Consider the following 21,094-nt stretch of genomic DNA (forward strand, 5'->3'; position numbering starts at 1 on the left):
TTCTTTTTTTTTATACAAACGAAGCTTTTAGACGAAAAAAAAAAAAAAAAAAAAAAAAAAAAAAAAAAAGCAAAAGTATGCAAAATACGTCATGGATATGGTTTTATAGGATATATTTTAGGTGTAGATCATAGTAATTCATTATTTTAAATGATTTCTTCTAGAACAACAACCAATGATAATAATGACTGAACAATTGAGTCCGTGTTGTACTATTCCTTTCTTTTTTTTTTTTTTTTTGCCCACTCAAACCTTTTCAGTTATATTGACGAGAGTATTTTGTTTATTTCGCCATTTCAATTAAATATTATTGGCTAGGAAGCGTATCTCTACGCTATACTTTTTTTTTTTTTTTTTTTTTTTTCAAAGTTGAGGGATAAAGAGAGAGAGAGAAAAAAAAACAAGGGATTCATAATAAGAGATAACAGTGACAAGGAATAAAAGACTATAAATACTTCTTTTTTTTTGTATAATATAACATTCTTCTTTTCATACATACAAATTTATTTATTTATTTATTAATTTATTTTTTTACAATAAATGCCTTCTACTTGTTATAATAGAAAGATAGAATCAAGTGCTGACTTGACTCTAGAAACTTTAAACTACTTGAATGACTATTTGAAAACATTAGAGCCAAATGAGATACTTGAATGGGCCATCCATCATTTACCTAATCTTTATCAAACTACTGCCTTTGGCTTGACGGGTCTTGTTATCTTGGATCTTATCCATCAAATAAGTATAAAGATGGATTATGACCAACAGCAACAGCAACACCTTATTCCTCTTATCTTTCTCGATACGCTTTATCATTTTAAAGAAACTCTCAATCTCGCTGATCATTGTCAACGTCTCTATCAGGTACCTCTTCTCATCTATCGTCCTGTTCATAATCACAATACAGTAACTGAATTTGAAGCCGAGTTTGGTCAACAGCTCTGGCTGAAGGATGAAGATAGCTATGATTACCTTGTCAAAGTTGAACCTGCGCATCGTGCCTATGAAGAAAACCATGTCATGTCAATTATCACAGGACGTCGACGTAGTCAAAGGGGGGATCGTGAAGGCATCCCTATCTTGGAAGTCGATAGTACAGGTCTGATCAAGTTAAATCCTTTGGCTTATTGGGATTTTAAACAGGTGTGGTCCTATATTGATGCACATCAGGTACCTTACAATGCCTTGGTCGATCAGGGCTATCGTTCAATTGGTGATTGGCATTCAACACATTCCCCTAGTCATGATGGAGAAGAAGAAGAAGATGAAAATGAAAGATCAGGTCGTTGGGTCGGTCAGCAAAAGACAGAGTGTGGTCTACATAAGGACTACTTTAAGATGCGGTCTGCTTTTATGGCATCCAAAAAGAAAAGAGAAACTCAGCAACGACAACCTCAACAAAATGCTATTACTGCCTGAAGAAACATACATACACACATACATACATACACACACACATATATATATATATATATATATACATGTATAAATATATACATAATCTAGTTTATTTATTCTTTATTTTTAACATCTGTTTAACTACATTTTTTTTTTCATATATTATAAAACAGTAGAAATTTATATATAAACTAAATTTTGGTTACTCATCAATAAGTTTATTATGTCAATAAATTTAATGTTATTAAAATGAAGAAAAACAAAGAAAAAAAAAACTTATCATACATTTATACTATTCACAGTCAAAGCGTTCTTATTTTTTTTTATTATACACTAATGATAATAATAATAAAGGGGGAGGAAGAGAGAGAGAAAGAGAGAGAGAAAAATACTTTTGTACATATAATTGTCTATATATATATATATAAATATTCTATTTTCTAAGAAAGAAGATACCAGCTTTCCCTACATTCTACTGCCTGTAATCGAACTAATCGTTTTTTATCATCCAGGGCAGCAGCAATGACCTTCAAGGTATCTTTGACGTAAGGCAAGACAATATCACGAGGCATCTTCTCAGCGATGCATTTAATACATTGAAGAGCAGATATTCTAACTTTGATGGAAGATCGTTCTGGATAAATAAGGGAAGTAAGAGCAGGCAATAGAGAAATCAAATAGGTTCCCATCTTATCAGTTGCTTTATTTAATGCGAATTGAAATAAATCTAATGTAGATAGCTTCAATTTTGTATCTTCTGGGATGGATAAGGATTCAATCAATAAAGGAATAACCTATATATCATCGTGAACAAAAGATTATAAGTAAACAAAATTCACATAAAAATAAGTATGTATATATGTATATGTATTACCAAAGAAAGCTGATCAATGAATACAGATCTTGGTGTATTTTTAAACAAATAAGCAATTGCTACAAGGTAATTCATCTTTTCATCTAATAAAGTAATATATGAATACATGATATTTTATAAAAAAAAATGTTATATATAACCTTCTATTGCCACAGAATTGTATTTTTCTAACAATCTAGAGAAAGAATAAGTCATGAACTTTTGTTTATATGAAAGCTAAACAAAAACAAAATAGTAATTAGTCCTCTTCTTGTTTTAAATATAAGTGATAGTATTTTTTTATTTTTTATTTTATTTTATTTTATTTTTTTTCTTTTACCGAAATAGTAGCAGCGCATTGCTTATTTAAACACAAGGCATCATCTCCAATCAAAACATCAAAACTAGTTGAAGCATATTTACTCATGACAGGATCAGAAATCCAAGTTATGATTGACTTTGTCATTTCTACACTCAATCTATGATCTCTTAAAATAAGAGCTTTTGCAACCTGTACACATCAATGTTGGTATATAAAAAGGAATGAATGATGTACAAAATTGTATCCTATTTCTTACCCAAACATAGAGTGTTAATGCAGAATGTGGTTGTGTCCTAACAAGACCCTCTAAGCGTTCTTTTAATTCTTCTAGATATTTTTCTAAAATATCATCTAGTATTACATAAAAAAAAAAAAAATGAAAGTTGGTAAAAATATGTATTTATAGATATTTATTAAATCGCTTACCGTCTTTCCTTTTATTGATCATGGAAGCAATCATTCTTGAAAAGGAGATGATTTGAACTTGGGATGAGCTTATCAAAGCTTCTTTAATAATTTGGTCTACAAAAGAAATGTATGGATCGTTATGAAGAGTAGCTTCATTATTGATTAACTGTGGTGGTAAGACGTCTCTGCGACATGCACATACGATGGTAGCAAAGATCTGAGTACAGGCTGCTTGAGATTCTGAATCACAAGCTGAAAATGGACAAAAATCAGCAGGTACTTTTAAGCCAAAATCTTGAAAGCCTTTTTCTTTGAAATAGTTAAAGAATTGAGACATATATTCTTGTTGTTCCCTTTTTTTTTTTTAAAAAAAAAAACCCGTCAGTATATATAATATACACATATACATATTATATAGACTTACTCTGAACTAAGACTACTAAAGATAGTAAGGATAACAAGATTTATGCTTTGTAGAATATCATGATTTAAAATAATCATGTCGTGTTGCTGTTTATCTTCATTATTGATAAAGACGGTAGAGATAACGGCTGTCATTAACTTTGGTACAAGTGTTTCCATACATTTCTTAATTTTGTTCGATTCACTTTCATTCTTTACTTGTTTTTGAATCATTTTTAATAATGTAGAAATAACTTGCAATGCATATTGTTTATCTTCATCTATCATAGAAAGGATATTTAGGGAGAATGATTACACAAGAAGGGTGTTATTTATCAAACTTACTATGACTACAAATATATAAAAACTTTTTGAGCAAATTTTGTTCCATGGATTCATAAATGATGGGAGAAATACATAATTTCTCTAAAGACGCTAGCGTAAGTTGATAAGAGATTGTATCCTTGTTGGAAGAAGAAGAAGAAGATGATGATGATGAGAAATCTGGTAAAAGATGTATCAAGTTGGGCAATGTTATTTGAATAATAAGTGAAGGATCAAATGTAGCTATTTCAGTTAGTAATAATTCAACTGACATTCTTAGTTTTTCTTCCTCTTCTTTTCCGAATAGATGACTTAATGTCTTTACACACTTGACTCTCTACGCAGAATATAAATAAGAATAATCAATGTTCAATTGTATATCGAATGATAATCTCCATCATACCTCCTCATTTGTTAAATATTGCTTTAAAACACATAACAAGCCTAAGCCAAGGATTCCCATTAAGCAAATATCAGAATACTCCTTTGATGCATTGATAGCAGTTGAAAACATTTCTATAATTCGTCCTTTATAAATGAACAGTACTGACTTGTTATCATTTATAGTGACTATGTAAAAAATGGGGGAAAAAAAAGCATCTTTTAGTTTATATAATCCCATCTATGTATACACATACATATCTATTTATGTTGTATCCTTACTTGTGTTATTGTCATTTAAAGTACCATATACAGTTTTTCTTGCTTGAATAATTGCTACTATAGTACATAAAATCAAATAGTGTTCCAACATTTCATTATTTTCTTTATATTGACGTAATAAGAGAGGTAAAACAGCGCTTTCGACTAAATCATAGGCAAAGGCTATAAAATAAAATAAATAACTTTATATCGGTCTCTCTTTCTCTCTCTCTCTCTCTCTCTATATATATATATAAGCTTACAAGTAGCAGAGGCAACTGCCCTTAAGACTAAGCTAGCAGGTTTAACATGATCTTCATCTAATTCTTTCAATAGAGAAATACAATCATCTACAAGTGGTTTTAAAACTTTAATCACAACAGCTTCTTTATCATCGTATGCCAATATAGCTTTTGTTAAAGCTGTAATAGCATTTAAGGAAGGTTCACGAAGTCCTGGATCTGGATCACCATTGATGATTTCCATTTTAATCGTATCATATAATCGTGTACTCATCGCAATTAAATCTTCAGGAGGATACACTGTCGTACATACACTTAATGTCTCTAAAGTATCTTTCTATAAAAATATATATGTTTGTAATGCTTGATATATGTATAGGTTGTTATATTAATTTATTTTTACCTTTGCACTACCTGATGTAGTAGATAGCTTTTGTAATAAAAGTGGTAATGCATATTTTGAGAATAAGGGAGTTGACGCCATACATTTTCTTTTGGTAACCAACAAATCATTGATTGATTAAATATTACATAACACATATACATGCATATTAATTTACCTAAGGTTTAATTTAAGATCCTTAGCAGTGATGCCATATGAATTATCAGGTGGAGGTCGAAAGGTAATTGGAAAATAACAAAATGAAACTTCAAACAAGTTCTAAACATATACAAATATATAAAAAGGACTAAGGTTTATGTGTGTGTGTGTGTGTGTATTTCGATATGATCTTATTATTTTACCTCTACATGCTGACTGATATCCAATAATTTTATCATCTTTTGTACTATGGTATAAATTGTCATCAAATTTCGAGGATCTTTTTCACCTGTCATTGCCTGAATAAATCCTGAAATATAGTCATCTTCTAATCCCTTTTTTAAGTCTATAAGCAAGCAAAAATATGTAATAAATAAGCTTATTTCTCTATCTCATTTTATCCCCTCTATTTTTTTTTTTTTTTTTACCATCAAGATGATAATCTAATAAATTTTGAAATACTTGGAACGCTGTATTTCTTGTAATATGTGGAAATGATTGTACAAAAACATTGTGCTTAAAACTATATAAATGTGTATATGTATAAAAAGAAGTTAAAAATAGCTCTCCTCTCTCTCTCTCTCTCGCTCTCTCTTACTCACACTACATACATACCTTTTAACTATGGCCTTTGTACATTCTAAATTAAATGCATCAAATCTATGTGTCAAAGCGTTCAGACCTATCATTAAATTAGGTACACTTGTTGTATCTAATAGACGACTACAATAAAAGTCGACAATGACAGATACTTTTTTTTAAATAATTAAAATAAAAAAAAAAAAGAATCAGAATTATTATTTGTTAAAACTTATATCGACATAATCTGAATACCACTTGATGCATTTAGTTGACTTTGTTCACAGTGCTTCATTACATAAGATAGTAAAGAGATTACTTTATAGATATATATATATAAATAGTATCAATAAATGATTGATCTTTCTTAGTTTCTTTTTGTATTCACTTTTTACCTTTCGAACGAATATCATCATTTTCGTGGACAAGATATTCACCTAGAATTTGAATTAAATGTAGTATGTTTGATTTGACGTCTTTATTATTAATTACTTTGTTTATTTTTTGAAAAAAAAAAGGTTAATATGATAATATGAAATAAGCTTTTTTGTTTGTTTTACGTTCTATAATTTGCTTGGAAACTTTATTATCAATTTCTTCTTCATTTTTAGTAGTTATCATATATTCTGTTACATATTTTTCCATATTAATGTTTCAAATAAAAAAAAAAAAAAAATGAAATAGAAATAGAAAAAGAAAAAAAAAAAAAAAAAAAAAAAAAAAAAAAAGTAAAGAAAGGAAGTGTAAAACTTTACAAAAATTTGTTGATTTCAGACGGAGTTAAGGGCCATTATTAGTATGATTATGTAAAATGAACACTGGGCTTTATTTTTATTATAAATCAAACATTTGGAAAGTAAAAGTCTATTCCTTTAACGATATTGTTAGAACAAACAAAAAAAAAGAAGAAGGAGAAAATAAAGAGAGTATAACAAGTATCAAGGAATAAACAAGATATTTAAATGTAAATGAGATATTATTTTGTATGTAGGTAATTTCATAACAAATAATGGTGACAAAAAAAAAAAAAAAAAAAAAAAGATTGTTAAATCATTCAAAAGCTTTGAATATGATACTTTCGAGATTAATAATTTCAACATTTTGTTGACTAATTAATATGTGCAGAATAGCCATGAGAGAGTCATTTTAGATAAATGTATGAGTATGAAGTAAAGTGTCATTCAGTGAAAATAGTACAATGATTTGGATACATTTCTCCTGATAGCCAGAGAATATTCACAACTTGTCAGAGTTGAGATATCGACTTTTTTCTTTTCTCACTTCTAACTTGTCATTATCAATTTAAGAGTCAAGTGTTACTAATTGTATGCTTTTATATCAATTACTAATAAAAATGGATATATGAGTAAATAAAGCTTTTGATATCTGTAAAGTAAGTTACTATGGTCAGACAATCATGCCTTTTTTTTTTTAAATACAATAAAAAGATTCCATTCGAGCAAAGTTTAATATTTTGTGTCCAATTGGAATCTTTACTATCCCTGCTTTTTATTATTTTAAATATCAGCCCATTATTTATTCTATTGTTTTTTTTTTTTCTTCATTAACCATCATTACATTAACTTGACAATGACCAATATAACAAGAGTAAATATTAAATTCTAATATAAATGATATAACGTCTAACAAGAAATATAAAGTGTTATTTAAGATCTATTTATCAATGTAATCATATACGTCTTATGTCAACAATAACTATCAAAAGTATGTCAGTTTAAATCTATATCATTCTTTTTATTGATTTATTCTTTTTTGTTTCTTATAGACAAAAAAGTAAACTGGGATGAAAAGTTATCCATACCAGTAGAAGCAGACATGATAGGTACACCAGATCCTATTTCAAATCTTCGACCCGTTAAATATTTTATACCACATAAAGAAACAAAAGAAGTAAAGTCATATTTATATAGTATATACGTGTGTATGTATGTACGTATATAATAATGTGTTTCCTTTTTCTTCAACTAGGAGAAAGAATGGAGAGAATTATGTCAAAAAATAGACAACTTTAATGAAGATTTTTGGCACAAGAATAATATAATGTTTACTGAAGCCAAGGAGGAATATGAAAATCAATGTAAAAAAAAAAAAAAAAAAAAAAAAAAAAAAAAAAAAAAGATACGTGATATACAACTAAATAATATTTAATCTAGTAAAAGAAAGAGGAGAAGAAGTAACGGCAGAAGCAATGTCGATATTTTATAAAGACTTTTTAAATAAGGCTTATGACCGTCATATGGAATACAATCGTACTTGGTGGAAACTAAACATTATTCAATTATACCCCGGATTTAAGGCCGCTATTCGGTTATTGAAAAAATCATCACCACAGCAACAAAAAAATGAACATAATTTTTGGGAAAAAAGCTTTGAATCATAAATAAAAAGTATACATCTTATTTTATTTAATAATTATAAATTGGCACCAGCAGCTCTTTGTAAAAGCTTATTGACTTTACTGGATTCCATATACTCTTTAACAATGGCACTAATTCCCTTGAATTTTTCATGTTTAGCATCCTGAACTAATTGGAAAAGAACTGATTCAGAAGTAGTAATGATTGCACCTGCAGATCTCATACGCTAATTATTATTGTTAATATTTACATAGAATAGAGCCATTTATATACACTTACAGCAATAGCGATTTCAATTTCAGGATAGTTTTGAGAGGATACACCATCTACAATAACATGAACATCATAATTATTTTCAAGTAAATCAAGCGCAGTTTGAAGTACACAAACATGACTCTATTTTTAATATTTCAGTACATAACAAAAAAAAAAAAAAAGTCTCATTTATTTTTATTTTATTTATTTACCTCGATACCTAATAAAAGAACTGATTTTGTATTGTTCTTTTTCAAGACATCAACTACTTCGGGTAAATACATGCTGAATTTTGTCTTTTCAAGACAAACGGCTGCATCTGAAATATTCAACTCACTGACAGTCTTTCCAAATGCTTATAAATATGACACCCACCAAAATAATTAATAACGAGTTATACTATATATCATACGCGTAATAGATTACCTTTAGGATATTGTTCAGTGACGATAACTGGCATATCTAAAAGATTACTTGCTTTAATCTAATCTTCAGTATAAGTTAACCAAATACATACATGTACATGTATTTATATATATATTTTATTTACCATTTTGCCTGCAACTGTAATGACAGAAGGGTATTGCCAAATAATGCCTTTAAAGCGTTCCTGAATATCACAAACAAATAAAGCAGTTGTTTGAGGTGCTAACTTTGCAATCTTTGAAAGAGCCATTATTTTCGAATTGAATTAATAAAACAAAATTAAATAAAATTAAATAAAATAATAAAAAGAAGCTCTTTCACTTGCAATGTGGGAAAAGGATAATTTTGTTTTTATTTATTTATTTTTTTTTTTTTTTATATCACGACATGTTCAGGTTTTTGAACTAAAAATAGACTCGTATTAATGGAAGTGGTGATGGTCTTTTCTTTTTTATTTTCTCTCTCTCTCTCTTTCATTTTATTTTTGCTGTTGTTGTTGTCCACCGCCAACAATCCTTTCTAGACAAGTGCTGGCTATACATAGTTTTTGTTAGTGAAATAAGGATATTCTTGTAGTTTATAACACACTGTTAAATTCTACCAAAATACTATAACCTTTCTTTTGTTGTGCATCTAAAAATTAATAGGCTAGAGGCTTTCCATTGTACAGGGAAAAACCTTTATTTACAGGATGTATATTACTTTTTTTTTTCTTTTTTTTGCTAGAAATGATTAGTTTACATATTTTGCGGAATAGTAGATTTAATTTTGTTGTTGGAAGCCTTTATTAATTGTCTTTCAAGTACGAAATCTCCAAATATATGCTTGGCTGATTTCTATGTGCATTGCTGCTGTTAGTTTTTTCTGCCTCATCTGATTATTTTTCAATTGTACCACAGGTTGTTCCTATTTTAATAGTATCGCTTACTGTGGATAATAAGAGCAGAATCCTATAATCTTTCAATGAAATCCTTAATATAGTAAACCTCAATATATTTTTAACTTTCATCATAGCTTTATATTGCGTTATATCCAATACACTGAATCGTAAACTATGTAAAATATTTAACAATGATGATTTTTATTTAAATAGAAGGTCAATCAGCACGAATGTTCTTTCATAAAACTGTGCTGATTGTGCCTTCTTACTTGGTATAATAGGAAATGGGGCATTTTATTTCTTCGTTCTCTTTTGGAAGTAAAACCCCATAACCACTTCCATTAACTGGCTTTCGGATATCCAAATTAACCATTCTATCCAAGGATAATTGGTTATTTGAATTACCCAGCATTCTTTCCACTTGGTTTTCTTCGTGCTCCTCGCTCATTTTTCTTGATATCTTTACCAAGTTTTCCAAAGCGCCCTAACATATTCAATAGCGTGAGCATACCAACCGTTAATGACTGATAAATGCTATGTTCAAATAATTATTTACCTTCAAACACCAGCAAAAAATTGCCAATTCAACAATGTCTTTAGTTGCGCTTAATTGCTTCGGAACTTTGCACTTGTAAACTTTTTTTAAACAGTACAGCTTTAATGAGCAAAGCTCAAGAACCCATAAATGGATCGTATCATCTAAACTAATCATCAAGAAAAGGTCATTAAATTGTTAGCACAGCACATGTTATTCATTAATGGCAAAATAAAATAAAATAAACTATCTACCTCTGGCATGAATAAATGGAACTTTTAATTGTAATGCTGTATCTTCTGAAGCGGTGGTGCCCCTAAACCGTGCACCTATCACCCTAATGCCTTGTTCACAAGATCCCATGCTATATGATGCCTACATATGCATCGACGATTGCAAATGCCTTTGACCGAACCCGACCCTTTGTCCTTCCTCTTGATATAGCTCTTTTGATGCCTTCAAGCAATACCCAGCAGGCATAAACTTCAAGTTATATTGCTTGATATTTTTCATAGCAAATTGAATAACTGGCCACACAAAAGCGTGATTGAAGCCTGTTCCACAGGATGAAAGCTGCTGATACAAATTTGGTTTTCTGTAGAGCCATAAACTAAATAAAAGGGACAAAGTAATCCGATTAGTTAGCTATTGTTATTAAAAAAAAAAGTTGCTTTTAAACTATACCATAACTTGAAAAATTGTTTTGTAAAAATGAAGTTCTCTTCATTTTCTGTCTTGTCTGCTACTTCCTTACAATCCAAGACGCTCTTCTCAACCACATCCAAGTCATTCTAAAGTGATAAAAATGATTAGTATATTTAAAAAAAAAAAAAAAATAACTGCCTTACAGTTTTTATAGCAACTAAAACACTGCTAGCATATTTTCTGCAGGTCTGTAATGGTGTTGCTAGCATTTCATTGCTGGTATCAACATGGAAAGACCATTCTTCTGGTAAATGAGGGTTACATTTAATAGAATAGCCGCATTCGATAACATGTTGTTTTTCCAAGCTAAGAAAAGAAATTTAGTATGAAATAAAAAATTAAAACAATCATCAGTATAACTTACCAGAATTCATGGCAATTACTTGTTGTACCTTTCGTTTACGAGGCTTTGGGCAGAGCAACTTTTTTTTTTTTTTTTTTTTTTTTTTTTTTGTAAAATCCATGTTGGTGCCCATCCACTACTCTCTCTTTTATAATTTTTTTTTCATCGTTATGAGGTCTTGGATACAACGTAACGACTTTCAAAGAGAGATTACATTCGTCCTTCATAAACTCATTGACTCTAGACTTCTTAATATCAAGCCCTTCGAAAGCTGTTGTCAAACTTTCTACAGCATCAGTTATAACAGCAGAAGGATTTTCATCAAAAAAAAAGAAATTAATCAAATGCTGTTTGTGTGGTTCCTGAAGCTTAGAAACAGGCCAGTTACTGCGGTTAGTCTTTTTTTCCCAATTCATAGTTATTAGACTCGCTTAGGTACTTCTGATACTAGTTATTTGCAGCACGAACGGATAAGCCTTCTTGAAGCCTGTTACGGGTCTTAAAAAAAAATAGACTGAAATTGAATAAATATTGTTGAGACACACAAACAAAAAAAAAAGTACACTTTGTTCACCAGCTGAACGACACAAAAAAAAAGATATGTTTTAGTCTGATTTTATTGAAAGAATAATATTATTTTACCTGAACGACACAAAAAAAAAATATGTTTTAATCTAAAGACTAAAAAAAAAAAGGTCGTTCAGTTTGCCATTTTTTATACTAATTTAGTTAGGGGTAAAAGGAGGTGACTCTTTTTTTTTAAAAAAAACAAGAAATTAAGTTCAAATTTTGTCTTAATTTAATTGGTTGAGTGTTTCAATTTATTTCTTGCAAGTTACAAGATTGGATTATTTAGTTTAGCTTTAATATTGTGTGTAACTTCCTTTCATATAAAGGTAGTAAATAAGCGGGGAGGGAGGATATTCGATAACTATCATCTGGCCTCTCCTATATAACAGATAACAGGAGAATAATAGTATAAATAAAGATCTACATTTGTAGGTTTTGTATCAAAACAAGAAAAAAAAAAGGAGATGTCTTCTATGAGGGTGTAGAATATAATATATTTATGGAGGGGACAAATAACCTCTAAGGCCTCCTTTTTTTTAACAATAATGTGCTATCTCCTTATTCACGAGTTTAAAATTCTGTATATAAAGCAAATCAAATCAAAAAAAACATAAATCTTATTTCTGATTATCTTTTCCAAACCTATTTTGTTTTGATAATAGAATAAGTTAAATTAGAACATGTTATCAATGAATCAACATCATCATTATGAAAAAGAAGAACGAGATTATCTTTCAAGTCTGCAAGCAGTACGTGAAAGATGCTTTAAAGTACAAGAGATAGCTGTCAAAAATAAGCTTCATCATTTTAATATTGACAGCTCAAAACTTCAAGATATAGTACAACTTGTTATTTCATTATTAAAAAGAGATTATTACGATTTTGATTCTCAACAGTTACAGATTCCTTCACATGGCCGTTGGCGTCATTTTGATGCTGGAGGATGTGCTCGTATTCAAGCCCTTTTAATTGATCCCTGGACAAAGATGGGGGTTGATTCTCTTGAACAGACGAGGCGTATTTTGGATTTATTTGTCATTGCAGTTCTCTTGGATCTTGATCCCTCACAGGGATATAGTTATCAAGAATCAACTCATCATCGTATTTATAAGAAAAGAGAAGGAATGGCTATTGCAATTTTGGAAATGTTTATGAATGGTGTTTTCTCTATCAATCCAGAGGAACCACATCGTGTTGATTGTAATAAAGTTATTTCTTTTCTTTTTTTTTTTACTGTATACTTGTTACATATAAAACTAACTCAAATTCCTCTTCTTAACATATAGCGGAAGCGTTGATGCAGTTAACATTAGATGATTTATTATCAGGCCTTAAAACAACATCAGACGAATTAATAGGTATAGAAGATCGATTTGAGTTGTTAAAACATCTTGCCCAAGTCTTGCAAGTTCGAACTGATTATTTTGGAGGTCAAGAAGGCTTTATGCCACGTCCTGGAAATATGATGGGTAAGTTCCTTAAATAAATAAAATACTGCATTTGATATTGAAATATGAAGGCGTCTCTAATTTTACAACTCTAGATTACCTTTTAAATCATCCAACCACAATAAAAACGAAAAAAGGGCCTTTAATCCGTTTAGAAACTCTTTGGCCAATTGTATTTGAAATGGGTGAATTATGGACTGTCCAAAGTGACTATTCTAATGGTAAAACGGGTATTACTTCTTTAGGCGATGTCTGGTCATGTTGCTCTAATGATAATCTTCTAGTTCCTATCCATAAACTATCTCAATGGATGATTTATACTTTGATTGAGCCAATGGAAAAGCTTTTAGGTGCAGTTATTGAAGGAACTGAACAATTAACTCCACTTCCAGATTATGCTAACGGTATATATATATATACATATGTATATGTATACGTATGCACATTTAATATTGTATACTTATTTTTTTTTTTTTTGCAAAGGTGGCCTGCTTATTGATACAGGGTTAATTACATTAAAAAGTCAAGATTATGAACGAGGTATTGAGAATTATCGTCAACATACCAATTTACTTGGCCAGTCCAAGGTAGAAATGATACCGATGTTTGATATATCGGATTCAGCAATAATAGAATGGAGAGCCTTGACTATCGCTTATTTAGACCTTGTTTGTGATCGTGTTCGTGCTGCCTTGAAATTAACGAGAAAAGCATTGTCATTAACTCAATTGATTGAAGGTGGAACAACAAGTGTAAGTTATAATATTATCTATTTTTTTTTTATATTTTTCTTATGCAGAATAAAATATGTAGGCAGGCAGAGAATTAGCCGAACTTTCACGACCAAATACACAGCAGCCTCCTATCCTTATAAAAGTATGTATTCAATAGAAATATAAATATATAGATGTATATAAAACCATGAATCATATATTAACTATTTTCCAAATATAGTGGGATAAAAGAGTTGTTTTCTAATATGGATATGACTTAAAAACACATAAACATTTTCAAAGTAAAATAAAGAAAGTGGTTTACTTATTCTCAAAATTATCGTGGTGTTCCTTTAAATTATTTTATATGCAGACAAACCTTAAAAAAAAACAGATTTAGAGATCAATAATAAATTAAACTTATACGAGCTTTTGATTGGATAATATAATGGTGTAAAGAGTATTCGAGCCAATTAGATCCATTTATATGTATCTGGCACCATAAAAGATCTCTTTTTCTTGTGCTTCCTTCATATCCTTCAACATGTTAATTTACTTGCTAACAACTACCTTTCTAACATAGCTATATTGTTTTACTTTTGGGTTTTTTTATTTTTATTTTTATTTTTATTTTTTTTATTTTCTTTTTTTTTTTTTTTTGTTTTCATACAAAAATCATGTATACAATAGTCAAATAATGTAATTTTAAATGTTAAAAAAAAAAAAAGAAGCAGCATTTAACAAGAAAGAATAATAATAAAAAGATGAAGATGATCAAATGGAGATTAAAAGTCACGTCTTTCAAAGCTTATTACTAGAAGAATAAAGTCAAGAGAGTACCAATGTCCAATGTGCAACGCTCCGATATCATTTATATTATTTAGTCTTCACAATAAATCTCTCCCCCCCCTCTCTCCTTTTTTTTTCCCTATTTTATTTAATTTTCGAAAAAACTTGCATTAATGAAAGTTACTGATAAGATTAGAAAGGCAGAAATTGAAGGACGTCCGTTTTGGTCTTTCGAATATTTTCCTCCTAAAACTCCTCAGGTACCAATTTTTTTCTTTTTTATTTTTCATATAATTGTATTTACTGACTATTATATAATTTTTTGGGTTTAAAGGGTGTTCAAAATCTATATGATCGTATGGAAAGAATGCAACGTTTTGGCCCTGAGTTTATTGATGTAACTTGGGGAGCTGGAGGTACTTCTGCTGAATTAACAACTGAAATAGTTGCAACTGCACAATCTGTTTATGGCTTGGAGACGATGATGCATTTAACTTGTACAAATATGCCAAAGAAACAAATCGATGATGCTTTAGAGGTAATATGCATATATATATATATATATATATATATATATTCACATGTTCATGACAAATACATATATAAATATTTATTCATATACTGATTCTCTCTTTGTGTCCAACTAAATAAGGCTGCTAAAAATTGTGGATGTCAAAATATTCTTGCGTTACGAGGTGATCCTCCCAAAGGACAAGCTAATTGGGAATCATGTGAAGAAGGTTTTGAACATGCTGTTGATTTAGTTCGGTATATTCGTAGCAAATATGATGATTATTTCTGTATTGCTGTAGCTGGTAAAAATAAAACTTCTCTTATATATATATATATATATATATTGACACTGGTATGTGTGTATACTTATATAGGCCATCCGGAAGGACATATTGATAATCCTGATAAAGAACAAGATCTCTTTTACTTGAAAGAAAAAGTTGATGCAGGTGCAGATCTTATTGTAACTCAACTCTTTTTTGATATCGAACTATTTGTTCAATTTTATAAAAGAGCTCGTTCTATTGGAATCACTGCACCTATCTTACCAGGTGTTTTCCCTATTCAAAATTACAGTGGACTAAAACGTGTTATTTCCTTTAATAATAATTTTGTACCACAAAAGATTTGGGATGATTTGGAAAAAATCAAAGAAGATGATTCAGCGGTAAAAGAATATGGTATTAATTTAACTGTCGATTTCATAAAGCGATTTCGAGAAGTAGGCATTCATGGCTTTCATATCTATACTTTTAATTTGGAACGTTCTAGTCGTCTTGTTCTAGAGCGATTAGAGTTAGTAGCTCCTGTAGAACATATTAAACCTTTGCCCTGGAATCCTTCACTTACTAATAAGCGTGCTAAAGAAACGGTTCGTCCTATCTTCTGGAAGAATCGTACCAAGAGTTATATTCAACGTACAGAGACCTGGGATGAGTTCCCTAATGGCCGCTGGGGTGATTCACGTTCTCCTGCCTTTGGTGAACTCGATGGGTGGGGGGTCAATCTTAAATATCCTGCTGCTCAATGTCTAGAAATGTGGGGTTATCCTACCTCTATAGATGATATCTCCCTCACTTTTGCTCGTTACTGTAAAGGTCAGATTGCTGGTATCCCCTGGAGTGCTCAACAATTGGATCCTGAGACGGATATCATTCGACAACGTTTGGCTGCTATCAATTTACTCGGATACTTGACCATTAATTCTCAACCTGCTGTGAATGGTGTCAAGAGTTCACACAAGATCTATGGCTGGGGTCCCAAAGAAGGTTATGTCTATCAAAAGGCTTACTTGGAGTTCTTTGCATCCCCTGAAAGACTGGATGAATTGATTTCCAAAATCCATAACGACCCACAAATAACCTACTTTGCTGTGAATAAACAAGGTGATCTTCGTACAAATACACAAAGTGATATACCTAATGCTGTTACCTGGGGTGTCTTTCCAGGGAAAGAAATAATTCAACCTACCATTGTTGAAGCAATCGCTTTTATGGCCTGGAAAGATGAAGCCTTTGAACTTTGGAAGAGATGGGCTCGTATCTATGAACGTAAAAGTGAGTCTGCTGAACTAATCTTGGATATTACACATAATTGGTATTTAATTAATATTGTTCATAACGATTTCCAAGATGAAAACGGTATTTGGAGATTATTTGACTTGGAGATTGATGGTGAAATTTCTCGTAAACTATTACAACATGCTAACTATATTGCTCGTTAACTGGCATGAAAACCTTTCCTTTTCATACTTATATAAATCCATATATATATATATCTGTAATTTTTGTATTCAACATGCCCATTCTTTTCATATACTGTGTTTTGCTTTTGAAAATAGGGGGGTTTTTTTTTGTTTGTTTGTTTGTTTGGTTAATAGAAATTTTTGAATTCAATAAAATTTTTTAAATGTAGGCGATAGACATGTTTGACCATCAACATACATATCACAAAAAAAAAAAAAGAAAAAAAAAAACTTATAGCAGTTCTAACAAAGCTAGGTTCTAGATTTTAGTTTTGTTAGAACTGCTATAAATGTAGGAATAAATACAGGTTTTTTAGACTGGAATTATGCATAATTTATATTTTTATTATACAAAATCCGTAAATACGCGCAAAAGTAAACTAAAAAAAAACAGTATAATATGTGCAACTATCAACATTTGACAAACACTGCATTGTTGGTTTTTAGTGTAACTGTTGTCTTATGCTATATAAACCCTCTCCTAAAAAATAAAATAAAAAATGTATCTTTTCATTAAAAAAAATTTATTTTTGTGCACATCATAATGCTTTCTTTATTCAAAGACGAAACCTATATCAATGAGCGTTTTAAAAACTGCCTTACAGAAACAAAAGTTCTTGATTGGAAATATGAAAACGCAGTAAGGCAAATACTTGACCTCGGATTTCAGCCATATGACGTAGAAATGGATTTGAAAAAGCTTGGTGCAATGTATAAATTTCTTGTATACGATATCAAACACAGGCACTTGGCAATATATTCAGAGGCTGAGAACCAGAAAATCACCAACATTATTGAACATCTGGGGTTCACTTTGTACAGCTGCATCAATAAAAAAGGCTTTTGAAAGAAAAGATGTGATAAGTAGAGTACCAAAAAGCCCTTGAGAATAATGTTCTTGATGCTAGTGAAGAACAAAAGAAGGAGAAAAAGACTACTGAAAAAAAAAATTTTTTTTGATAAATTACACATATCAGAAAAATTTGCTCACCTTGCTAAATACTATGGTGTTGTGGTTTACAAGAAAGAATATAATAAAATATAAATAAAAATAAAAAGAGAAATAAAAGAAAACAGACAAAAGGAGTACGTTGAGACTTGTCAATAAGTTTTATTAAGGTAAAGATAAAAAATGAATTAATTTAAATTATATTCAATTCAATTATACAAAATAAAGGTTAATAATGTAGGAGTATTTATATCTTTTGTGGATAAGGATGATGAGTAAAAATATAACAACTTATATTTGATGACGTAATCATGGAAAAGAATAACATTTTAATTAGTATAGTATCAAGAATCATTATAGACATATATCCATCTCTTTTGTTTCTATATATTTATTTTTATAACTAATACATGTACTCTGAGTGAAATCAATGATTACGCGTACTTGAATTATTCTTGATTTACTCCAGTTTAACTTGTAAAGTTATTTTTATAAATTTATATTCAGCAGAAGAAGATTTATTTTTAGATGTAGGACTTTTGTTGTCACAAGAGTAAATATACTTAATATGTGTATAGACAGAACTATTATAAAAGTGCACTATGTATTCTATTCTGACTATTTATCTTTTTAAATTAAGTTACAAATCTTGGATTTACAGAAAAATAATATTCCCAGACGATTCTTTAAACATATGCGCAAGATGAAAGAAGAGTTGGGTTTACTGTTGCAGCCTCTAGTTACCCTTGAAGAACGTGAGATGTTAGTTGAGATTTCGAGTTGCCAGAACACAACAGAAATCCAAGAGCTTGTAACTACTTGGTATAGCAAATTTGATTTATCATCAAATTGCAGGTTCATTAGGTTCGCTTTGGTTGCAGGCTTAGAACTCTGGAATTCAAAAGCTTTAACAAAAAAAGGACACGGGGAAGACTGGTTTAGAATGCATGTGTATTCAAATGTTTGGGACAAGGCGTTTTTTGATGATGATGAGTTTGAAACCAAGCGTTCGGAATGTCTCAGCCAAGTAATGAAGCTTTTGAAAGAAAACAATGGAGACACCAAACTACAAAAGCTTGATTTTATACTGCGTGATCTCAATACAAATAATGATGTAATAACGGCAGAAGAAAAGCCAACATTGAAAGGTATGAAAGCTGACGTAAAGAAGGGTGGATTATTGAAGAAGAATACATTGTATCTTTGGTCAAAGCAAGTTAAAAGTCATGTACTCATGAAAGAACTAGAATCGATATCATGCCAATGGCAAGGCACCAAGCTGACTATTTACGGATCTCGTTTATTATCTTCAGATCTAATTTTAACCTATGTAAAAGGCTCCTTCCATGTGCCAGTCTCTGCAAGTCATCTCCCTGAATTCTCTAAATTGTTAATGGCAGTAATTTCATTAAAGCGCATGGCCAAGCTTAACTATGCCAAGTTCACTCTAATTTTGGAGGAAAAATACAAGCAGGAAATTGAAAACCTGATGTTTGATCATGATCCCTTAGATGGAATGAGTTTTGTAAGTGACAGCACGGATAGCAACCGTGTGGAAGAAGGTCAAATTGAGTCTCTCTCCGGAAATTCCGAAGGCACCCCTTCGGAATGCGCCTTTCTCGCATCGTGGACAGCCCTCATCAGCGAATCTAGAGGTAATAACTGTGATTCCCTGACTCCCGGAGCGCAGGAACCAGGGATCGACACCTTGTTTTCTTTAGGTCAGTGCCGTTCACCGCTCACACAAATACAAATACAAACCAAAGAAGGTTAAATTGATGGAGAAAAAAGTGAGTATGATATTGAGGACTTTGTTGAAAATACATTGGCCAAAGTGAAAAACCTGAAGGTGGGTGAGGAGGGCTTGAAACGATTTTCTGATTGGGAGGAATTGCTGTTATTTGATCGTGTGAAGTGCAGAAAAATAAGTAGATAAATTCTATTGCTGTTAATTTTAAAATTAATTATATAATGAAATAGTATTGTTCTTTCACTTCATCATAAAATAGTAGTGTTGTGATATTACTTGTAGAATATCAAATAAAAAATATTATAAAATAAAAATCATATAAAGACAAAAAAAACGTCAACGAGACTGAACAATCAATCACTTTATTTATGAATTTAAATTGATGGGAGTATTTATAAGAATTGTTAAAGAAGTCTGATATAAGATATGAATCAGAAAAAATGTTAGGTACGACTTAATAAGATATGTTATAGATAATGAAATGTTAGAAGTTTTAATATTATTTGATAAAGTGGATCAAGAGAGTTTCAAGAGAATCTAGATAGAGTTCCTTGAATAAATTTATGATCTACATGTTTAATAAAAAAGCATGACATTATAAGTAAGCTCATGACAAGTGTTCTTCCACTTCATTATGTAAAATATCTCTATCCATATTCTTCAAACAGGTCACCAAAATAGAGCAGATTCCACAGTCATGAACAGAAGATATACAATTGTTTACCATCCATTTTATCAGTCTTCTACTCGAATATATTGGGCTATCAAAAAAAAAAAAGAAAAGCAAAATAAGTTTAGTGACATGAAATCACTTCAAAAATGGTTAAAGTTAAGTAGTGAAGCTGTACCCGATTATAAGCACATATTATTTATATTTGTATGACATTATTTCTCTTGTGATATAGTATTCATATTCCCCTTTAGCATTTTTATATAATAGTTTTTAATGTCTTTAATAAAATAAATGGCTTTTCTCTGATTTCTTTAAATCAACTTTAGAAAAAAAGTTAGGCAAAAGATATATGAATTACAAAATTGTATCTAGTAAAGGCTTCTTCAAATACAATCACACTAATAATCACTATAAGCTTACTTTAAATCAGATAATAATCAGATCCGTACTTTTATTATTGTTAGTTAGTTAGTGAAGAAGAAATAGGTTGCAAAATTGAGGGTTGGATTTACTAGGTATAATTTGCTGACTACCGACATATTCCCCTTCTTTCTTTTAGAATATCGTAATTTAGTAGGATACAGGGAGCAGACTCTTACTTCTTTTTTGATATTTATTTTATACTTCAGCCTATAATTAAAGAACTCATTTCCTCCCATTTTTATTATCATTTGCTTATTTCTTATAAAAAATGCCTTTCTTTTATATATTT

General features: G+C 30.2%; 10 protein-coding genes across 10 annotated transcripts; 5 read left to right on the forward strand and 5 right to left on the reverse strand.

Annotated features, from left to right (window-relative positions):
- Nucleotides 1-505: 505 nt before the first annotated feature.
- Nucleotides 506-1,545, forward strand: BX663DRAFT_504478 (phosphoadenosine phosphosulfate reductase). The gene has a single exon (XM_051526927.1). The coding sequence runs from the start codon at nucleotides 541-543 to the stop codon at nucleotides 1,417-1,419; it is 879 nt and encodes a 292-aa protein (XP_051384250.1). The 5' UTR covers nucleotides 506-540; the 3' UTR covers nucleotides 1,420-1,545.
- Nucleotides 1,546-1,695: 150 nt separating this feature from the next.
- On the reverse strand, nucleotides 1,696-6,382 carry BX663DRAFT_504481 (Dos2-interacting transcription regulator of RNA-Pol-II-domain-containing protein). The gene is made up of 19 exons (XM_051526928.1): nucleotides 6,272-6,382; nucleotides 6,107-6,202; nucleotides 5,967-6,029; nucleotides 5,748-5,883; nucleotides 5,561-5,655; nucleotides 5,336-5,478; nucleotides 5,152-5,252; nucleotides 4,995-5,082; nucleotides 4,613-4,928; nucleotides 4,371-4,532; nucleotides 4,111-4,277; nucleotides 3,729-4,044; nucleotides 3,406-3,664; nucleotides 3,000-3,334; nucleotides 2,830-2,924; nucleotides 2,592-2,762; nucleotides 2,413-2,488; nucleotides 2,273-2,355; nucleotides 1,696-2,192 (listed from the first exon to the last, which is right to left on the reverse strand). The coding sequence occupies exons 1-19, from the start codon at nucleotides 6,354-6,356 to the stop codon at nucleotides 1,839-1,841; spliced, it is 3,141 nt and encodes a 1,046-aa protein (XP_051384251.1). The 5' UTR covers nucleotides 6,357-6,382; the 3' UTR covers nucleotides 1,696-1,838.
- A 1,390-nt stretch (nucleotides 6,383-7,772) lies between these two features.
- Nucleotides 7,773-8,112, forward strand: BX663DRAFT_530374 (uncharacterized protein; the record flags this gene model as incomplete). Its single annotated transcript, XM_051530310.1, has 2 exons — nucleotides 7,773-7,809; nucleotides 7,886-8,112. The coding sequence occupies 2 exons, from the start codon at nucleotides 7,773-7,775 to the stop codon at nucleotides 8,110-8,112; spliced, it is 264 nt and encodes an 87-aa protein (XP_051384252.1).
- Nucleotides 8,113-8,144: 32 nt separating this feature from the next.
- BX663DRAFT_530375 (Isochorismatase-like protein) lies at nucleotides 8,145-8,897 on the reverse strand (the record flags this gene model as incomplete). The annotated part of the gene is made up of 5 exons (XM_051530311.1): nucleotides 8,145-8,315; nucleotides 8,369-8,485; nucleotides 8,557-8,699; nucleotides 8,771-8,828; nucleotides 8,895-8,897. The coding sequence occupies 5 exons, from the start codon at nucleotides 8,895-8,897 to the stop codon at nucleotides 8,145-8,147; spliced, it is 492 nt and encodes a 163-aa protein (XP_051384253.1).
- A 1,018-nt stretch (nucleotides 8,898-9,915) lies between these two features.
- On the reverse strand, nucleotides 9,916-10,128 carry BX663DRAFT_432078 (uncharacterized protein; the record flags this gene model as incomplete). The annotated part of the gene is made up of 1 exon (XM_051522903.1): nucleotides 9,916-10,128. A coding segment is annotated over one exon (213 nt), but the record flags the coding sequence as incomplete, so codon positions are not given.
- A 410-nt stretch (nucleotides 10,129-10,538) lies between these two features.
- Nucleotides 10,539-11,343, reverse strand: BX663DRAFT_504517 (uncharacterized protein). The gene is made up of 4 exons (XM_051526929.1): nucleotides 11,255-11,343; nucleotides 11,034-11,196; nucleotides 10,870-10,976; nucleotides 10,539-10,795 (listed from the first exon to the last, which is right to left on the reverse strand). Exons 2-4 carry the CDS (start codon nucleotides 11,097-11,099, stop codon nucleotides 10,561-10,563), a joined length of 408 nt encoding a protein of 135 aa, XP_051384255.1. The 5' UTR covers nucleotides 11,100-11,196; nucleotides 11,255-11,343; the 3' UTR covers nucleotides 10,539-10,560.
- Nucleotides 11,344-11,412: 69 nt separating this feature from the next.
- Nucleotides 11,413-11,652, reverse strand: BX663DRAFT_417824 (uncharacterized protein; the record flags this gene model as incomplete). The annotated part of the gene is made up of 1 exon (XM_051522365.1): nucleotides 11,413-11,652. A coding segment is annotated over one exon (240 nt), but the record flags the coding sequence as incomplete, so codon positions are not given.
- An 840-nt stretch (nucleotides 11,653-12,492) lies between these two features.
- On the forward strand, nucleotides 12,493-14,142 carry BX663DRAFT_530376 (uncharacterized protein; the record flags this gene model as incomplete). Its single annotated transcript, XM_051530312.1, has 6 exons — nucleotides 12,493-13,003; nucleotides 13,090-13,272; nucleotides 13,347-13,472; nucleotides 13,497-13,655; nucleotides 13,735-14,003; nucleotides 14,065-14,142. The coding sequence occupies 6 exons, from the start codon at nucleotides 12,493-12,495 to the stop codon at nucleotides 14,140-14,142; spliced, it is 1,326 nt and encodes a 441-aa protein (XP_051384257.1).
- Nucleotides 14,143-14,629: 487 nt separating this feature from the next.
- On the forward strand, nucleotides 14,630-16,989 carry BX663DRAFT_541961 (methylenetetrahydrofolate reductase-domain-containing protein; the record flags this gene model as incomplete). The annotated part of the gene is made up of 4 exons (XM_051530798.1): nucleotides 14,630-15,013; nucleotides 15,088-15,291; nucleotides 15,406-15,568; nucleotides 15,641-16,989. Exons 1-4 carry the CDS (start codon nucleotides 14,927-14,929, stop codon nucleotides 16,987-16,989), a joined length of 1,803 nt encoding a protein of 600 aa, XP_051384258.1. The 5' UTR covers nucleotides 14,630-14,926.
- A 565-nt stretch (nucleotides 16,990-17,554) lies between these two features.
- On the forward strand, nucleotides 17,555-19,895 carry BX663DRAFT_530378 (uncharacterized protein; the record flags this gene model as incomplete). Its single annotated transcript, XM_051530313.1, has 5 exons — nucleotides 17,555-17,826; nucleotides 17,866-17,867; nucleotides 17,919-18,025; nucleotides 18,600-19,509; nucleotides 19,744-19,895. 5 exons carry the CDS (start codon nucleotides 17,555-17,557, stop codon nucleotides 19,893-19,895), a joined length of 1,443 nt encoding a protein of 480 aa, XP_051384259.1.
- Between the last annotated feature and the right edge of the window lie 1,199 nt (nucleotides 19,896-21,094).

The sequence above is a fragment of the Cokeromyces recurvatus genome, assembly GCF_025118155.1.
Source record: "Cokeromyces recurvatus strain NRRL 2243 chromosome Unknown BX663scaffold_8, whole genome shotgun sequence".
Lineage (NCBI taxonomy): Eukaryota > Fungi > Mucoromycota > Mucoromycetes > Mucorales > Mucoraceae > Cokeromyces > Cokeromyces recurvatus.

What these genes read in the sequence shown, in the direction of transcription:
- BX663DRAFT_504478 (XM_051526927.1), top strand. Translation starts at nt 541, where the DNA reads ATGCCTTCTACTTGTTATAATAGAAAGATAGAATCAAGTGCTGACTTG.
- BX663DRAFT_504481 (XM_051526928.1), bottom strand. Translation starts at nt 6,356, where the DNA reads ATGGAAAAATATGTAACAGAATATATGATAACTACTAAAAATGAAGAA. An exon ending in TGATGATATTCGTTCGAAAG is followed by an intron (nt 6,030 to 6,106) that starts GTAAAAAGTGAA and finishes ATATCTATAAAG; the next exon opens with TAATCTCTTTACTATCTTAT. An exon ending in ACAAAGGCCATAGTTAAAAG is followed by an intron (nt 5,656 to 5,747) that starts GTATGTATGTAG and finishes ACATTTATATAG; the next exon opens with TTTTAAGCACAATGTTTTTG.
- BX663DRAFT_504517 (XM_051526929.1), bottom strand. Translation starts at nt 11,099, where the DNA reads ATGCTAGCAACACCATTACAGACCTGCAGAAAATATGCTAGCAGTGTT. An exon ending in TTTTAGTTGCTATAAAAACT is followed by an intron (nt 10,977 to 11,033) that starts GTAAGGCAGTTA and finishes TTATCACTTTAG; the next exon opens with AATGACTTGGATGTGGTTGA. An exon ending in AAACAATTTTTCAAGTTATG is followed by an intron (nt 10,796 to 10,869) that starts GTATAGTTTAAA and finishes CCTTTTATTTAG; the next exon opens with TTTATGGCTCTACAGAAAAC.